General features: G+C 30.8%; 1 protein-coding gene across 2 annotated transcripts; it reads left to right on the forward strand.

Moving 5' to 3' along the window:
• The first annotated feature begins 1124 nt into the window (after positions 1-1124).
• Positions 1125-6335, forward strand: Msx (homeobox protein Msx). Of its 2 annotated transcripts, none has more exons than XM_074248390.1 (3): positions 1125-3249; positions 5129-5325; positions 5458-6335. In XM_074248390.1, the coding sequence occupies exons 1-3, from the start codon at positions 1317-1319 to the stop codon at positions 5710-5712; spliced, it is 2385 nt and encodes a 794-aa protein (XP_074104491.1). In that variant the 5' UTR covers positions 1125-1316; the 3' UTR covers positions 5713-6335. The 2 variants fall into 2 exon arrangements, with proteins under 2 accessions (XP_074104491.1, XP_074104492.1); XM_074248391.1 differs by having other exon boundaries at positions 1128-3249; positions 5132-5325; positions 5458-6330.
• Positions 6336-6711: the final 376 nt, after the last annotated feature.

The raw sequence follows: 6711 nt of genomic DNA on the forward strand, positions 1-6711 counted from the left end.
TCTAATAGATATTAACGTGAAACTAAATGAGTGGGGCAAATAATGTGTCAAAGGGAGCATCACCAACTTGACTCATTTATTTTCGAATTTAAAGATCTTTTTCAACGCATCTGCCCTATACATCTGACCCTGTATAATATAATATATAATATATAATAATACCATTTTGGGCCATTAATCCTTCCTAAATGACAGCCATTTTGTATCTAAACTGGATTGTCAACGATTATCAACGATTCACTAACTACTAGGGTTGATTCAGGACAGTTAATAGACGCTAGCTATTATCTGCATAATATTTATCACATCTCGATTATTTTTTTTTTATATTTTAAAACTTGGAATTTTGTTTTAAATAAATCCAAACACGATTTTGATAATATTTAATTAAATTCAATACAAATGAAATATTTTTAGTTGAGACATATAAATTAACCAATTAGAATAATCATTAGGTCGGTATGTACCAAATATACATCAATGCATATATAGTATTTATTGTTTTATTAGCAATTGTTCCTAATGATAAAATATATACTATTATTATACACAGTGTTATTTGATTGTGTCGCTCACTAAAGTAGTATAATAGTGATGGTGATGCATATTATATATATTTTATTATATTATATTATATAGGTATATAGGTATAGAGATATACAAATGAATGAAAATGAAAATGAAAATGGAAGGTGAAATAGGGTGGTGTTTAATTCACGGGCAACAAATTCGATTGGCAGAAAAGCAAGTGAGGGTTACGCCCACGGATAAAACGGCTGTCCCAACCACCAGAAGCACCAGAAGCACCAGAAGCACCATAAGCACAAGGAGCACAGCATTGGTTGAGCATAGCGGTGTTGGTACTGGAACTGGTCCACCAGGTTCCGCGGGGGCGGTACACCACGTCGAGGTCGCGGGGTTTTCGCTACTGGTGACTACAAGCTCATAATCAGTGCCGTTTACGCGACTGAACCGGCCACAACAGTAATACATATATACATACATAATTATATATATATATATATATATATATATATATATATATATATATATATATATATATATATATATATATCGATTTATCCATTAATACATAATACTAATTTCATTAACAATACACCTTTATATGTTATATTTACCATGCATTTACATTATCTATACATTTTAAGAGTGTCTAATGATAATAATAAATAACGATAACGATAAACTACTCCTTCATACAATACTAGTTACAATAAATTTTTCACGAATGCCAACAGACAGAGGTTGATAATATATAATTAAAAGTTAAAAAAGAAAAATAATTAGCCTGTGGTATGAGTGATAATAAATCCGAAACAAATGTCTATCAGGATGATAATATTACCCTAAATATTAATAATAAAAGTGATAATAATGGTGATGATGATAATAATGATTGTTGTTGTGATGATGCTCTTGGCAGTGGTCTCGAAAGTGCCAGTGCAAGTGCATGTGTTGAATCACTAACACCAGTAACATCAGTCTATGGTTGTTCTGGTTCAATAATTGATGGTGCAGTAGTTGATGGTGTAAGTTGTGGCATTATTGGTGTAAGTATTTCAGAAAACAGTGAAATGGCAAGTGGAGCTACTTCTGCTACTGTGTCTAATCCAAAACCTCGCAGTGGTAAAATAAATTTTAGTGTTGACGCGTTGTTGAGTGGTACTAAAAAATCATCTGTTAACATAAAAAATTTTTGTAACAGTGATGATAATGATAATAATTTATCCTCGATCGAAGTATCTGATAAAAATTTCACCAATCAACAATTATTGTTCCATAATCAGGACGAGGCTCGAAGATATAGGGATCTACTTATTATAGAACAGGAACGTCAAAGAAGTTTACAAAGCCGTCAATTACTCGCTCGTTTGAGTCCTTTAACGCAACACAATAATATTTCTGGATTTTCTACTTTTCATCACCATCATCATCATCATCATCATCATCAACAACAACATCATCATCACCACCACCAGCAAAATAGTAATAATAATAATAATAATAATAACATTAACAATAATAGTAGTAGTAGCAGCAGTGACAATAATCATTACCATAATAATGTTAATAATTCTTGTGGATCAGATCTGGCTGTTATATCATCTAGATCAAATAATATTGTTAAAAATTTATCATCATCAAAATGCAGAGATACAGTAGTAGTAAACCAAGATTGTTGTTCATCGCCCGTCGGTACCACTAGCACTGGTAATAGTACTTCTGCTGCTATTAATACTTCTGTTTCTGCTATTGTTCGAATGACAACTGCAGCTACAGACGAACGATTATCCATTGGAAATGATAATTTTAGTAATTATGAAACTGAAAAGCAATCACATATTAGTGTTGATAGTAACAATTATAATCATAATAAAGAATTCAGTGAGGATGATGATAACGATAAAGAAGGAGAAGATCAGGAGCAAGACGATAATGATAATGATGATGATGATGATGATGATGATGATAATGATGATGATAATGATGATGATGAAAGAAGAAGAACAAGACGAAGAAGAAGAAAAAGAAGAGACTCTCCGATTTTGAGAGTTCGTTTACAAGCAGATATATCAGAGAAAAGTGACTCGGAAGCACCACAATCATTGCTTGAAGATAGAGAAGAAAAAGAAGAAAATTGTGGTGAGAATGATTTGGTGATAAAAAATTCATCAATAAATGACAGACTGATAGAGACTCATCAGTGTCCCAGTCCAGGATCAAGATCTGAGGATCTCAATGTTATGGATTCAGATGATGCTGATGATATGTTAGATCATGATCATCTTATAAATCACAATAATTATAATCGCAATAATGAAAATGAGCTTGACAATGATAATGATAATGACAATGATAAAGAAATTGAGCTACACGATGAGGAAGATGAAGAGGAGGAGGAACAGGAGGATGATGAGGGGGATAATAATCACCAAGGAAATAATAAACGTATTATAAAAAAAGAAAAATCAACACCAGTGGTACCACAACCAATTCATCCTGGCGTTCAAAGACAATCTGGTATTACAAATGCTGTAGCAGCAGCTGCGGCAGCAGCAGCCGCGGCAACAGGATCTTACTTGGGAACTCCACCAACAGCATCCGGATGGTCACCCGCAGGATTTCCGCATTCCCTCGCCAGTTTCGCGTGGCTACCCCCACCTCCACATCCTCATAATCCGCATGGACATCTGTACACGCCCCAAGGTGGACCCACTAGTCCAAACGGTGAGAACCGCCCCGGATTACCATTCAATATCTATATATATATACATTTATACATATATATATATATATATATATATATATATATATATATATATATATATATATATATATATATATATATATATATATAACAACAACAGCAGCAATAGCAATAGCAACAATAAAAGTTGGGAATATCGTATACAAGACAGAGAGAGAGAGAGAGAGAGAGAGAGAGAGATGGATACAGATCACAACCGCAATCCGCAATCCGCAATGAGATTACATGGGGATTATTTGTGGAATGCTCGTTATCGTTGACGTTGACATTTATAGGAGCTTCCACGCGCGTGTGATGATGCGAATCGATCAGAAAGCAGTTAGTCTGTACACACATACACACATACACAAACGATTCAACAGTAGCATTACTTGGTTAACTCTGATGATGACAATTGACAGACAGCACAAGTAAATGGATCCGTTTTGCTCATCAGTCACTTGTAATTTATATATACATATACATATCCTCTGATTATTCTATATATATCAAAGTAATTATCCTTTATCGGGATATATCCACAATCATAAACTCTTTTTCATTTTTCGTTCTAAATAATTATCACAATTATCTTTTTCGATATGATAATATAATTAAATAAAAAATAAACTCACGTGATTATATATAAATATATGTAGTAGTCGTGTCGCGTCTTTTTTTTTTTTTTTTTTTTTTTTTTTTTTTTTTTTAAAGAAACTTAAAAAAACTATCTCCACGGTATAACCAATTCCTAGAAAGAAATCTCGTATTAAATATAAAACACTTGACACTAACTTATTCAATATAAACTAAATAAAACTACTCAATAATTTTAAATGTATACTTTATCCATTACCTTGCTGATATCCCAAAATTATAAATATATATTAAAATCACTTAATAATAATATAATTTTAATTATTATAAACATGATTAATAAAATAATAAGAATATTAATAGCGCGTGTGAAAATACAATTAGCAGTGTATAATGATAATCGTGCAATAACACCTATTAAAAATGTCAAATATTCGATATTCGAGAATTTAATCATGTAGACAGGAGTAAAATAAATCTAAAACAGGTATTCCTTCAGTTGCTATCTATATAATAAAGAGAAATTGAAAAAAAAAAAAAAAAAAAAGTAGTGTCGCATAAAGTAATGTATATTTAAGTTTGTTCATGTATACTATATTATAGGTGTTTGTGTGATTGTGTATGTAAAGAAATAAAGAAAGAGAAAGAATTGGTTATGCAAGACACAACCTCGTGTAATTTGTATCCCGGATGAATCTCGCAACTCGATCGTGCTCGTGTACCCACGACGTTTCTCTTGCCCGGTAATTAACGGGAATTAATTAGCGCAAGGGAAAAACACTCGTCGCTTGGTGATCCTGCTGCACCGGCTAGGCAGTTGTGCCACGCTCTCAATGGATTCATACTCTGTACTCTGTACTCTGTACTCTATACTTTATGCTCAACACTTTAAACCATTAATAGCTATAATCCACACCATATCAATAAATCAATTAATATATAAACCAATATATTTGATAAATAATACTCTAATAATAATGGTTAATAAATGAAAATAAAAAATATACACAGGCTGAATGGTTAAATGGTTGAATGTTGAGATTTAACGATGTCACAGTGTGACAGATAGCCCGACATCGCGCCTTACTTCTTTTCACCCATCGGGCAGACGTTAATTGGCGGTCTCTACTTTGTAATAATTGTTACCGATTCAGGAATACCCGTATTACAACTACTATCCACGCCAGTCCGGTTTCTCCTTTTCTTCTAAATATATATATATATATATATATATTTTTTTTTTTTTTTTTTGTTTAATTTAAGAAGATCTGAGATTACCAGGACCTGGACCAGGACCGGTGAGATGTACCTTGAGGAAACACAAACCAAATCGAAAGCCAAGAACTCCATTTACCACCCAACAACTTTTATCTCTTGAAAAAAAGTTTAGAGAAAAGCAGTATCTGACAATTGCCGAGAGAGCTGAATTTTCATCATCACTCCATTTGACTGAGACACAGGTAATATATAATAATAATAATAATAATAATAATAATAATAATTATTATTATTATTATTATTATTATTATTATTATTATTATTATTATTATTATTATGATGTATTGTTCTATCGTTTATATTAATTATTTAAGGTAAAAATATGGTTTCAAAATCGACGGGCAAAAGCGAAACGACTGCAAGAGGCGGAAATAGAAAAGCTGAGATTATCCGCAAGACCATTATTACATCCAAGTTTTAGCACGGGTCTGATGTTCTCAGCTGGAGTCGGTCCACCCGGCACTCCCGGTGGTGTACCACCCTTTATCGCAGCAGCAATGGCCAGACACAGCCACGCAGCCGCGGCAACAGCTGCCATGTTCATGACTCCGCCTGGACATCGACCTTGAATAATAATAATAGTTATTATTATTATTATTATTATTATTATTATTATTATTATTATTATTATTATTATTATTATTATTATTATTATTATTATTATTCGCCTATCATTTATCAATATTAATTCAACCCCATCATCATCACCACCACCACCACCACCACCATCGTTCATCATCATTTACTGATTATTCATTTATAAACCGTGTATTATTATTATTATTATTATTATTATTAAAATTTTGTATATAGTGTAAATACAACATTAAAATATATTATTAAAATGTTGCGTGAAATCAACACGCACCTTTCTACCTCTATTCTATACTTATACATAAATTGAATTCAATTTAATATAAACAAGAAAAAATAAATTACAACAATAGTTATCACACATGAGTACACACTTACTATTAAAATTTCAATAATATAAAAAACTCAAAATATTTCTTTTCAATTGTTATTATTATTTTTTATTAATTACGCATCTTTATAACCATGATTAAATAATTAAATTTGTATTGTAGTATATCGTAATGTACGTGATTAATATACGTGTAGATTGTTATAGGATCTTTTTTATAAACACAGCACATTATTAATTAAATTAAATAAACGGAAACACATCATTATAAATCTAAAATTCATCTGTATATTAGAACCGCGTCTTTTGCTATTTATTTTATATATATATATATATATATATATATATATATATATATATATATATATATATATATATATATATATATATTTTTATGAGCAGGGGTTTTATTTAAAGTATTCAATTAATCGACGTTATTATTAAATAACTAATACTAATCATTTCTAATTATTCGAGTTTTTATCTAGATAGCGATGATCTGATGATATATGTACAGCCTCTATGATAGATATAACAATATCTACAATCGATGAAATAAAAAAAAAAAAAAAAAAAAAAAAACTTATATATTATTTAATTCAAGTAGATTTACCATCACTAGAATATTATTTTTATAAATAAA

The sequence above is a fragment of the Cotesia typhae genome, unplaced genomic scaffold (genome assembly GCF_013202065.1).
Source record: "Cotesia typhae breed Kobodo isofemale line unplaced genomic scaffold, CoteBio_Ctyphae contig_5, whole genome shotgun sequence".
In the NCBI taxonomy this organism is placed as follows: Eukaryota; Metazoa; Arthropoda; class Insecta; order Hymenoptera; family Braconidae; genus Cotesia; species Cotesia typhae.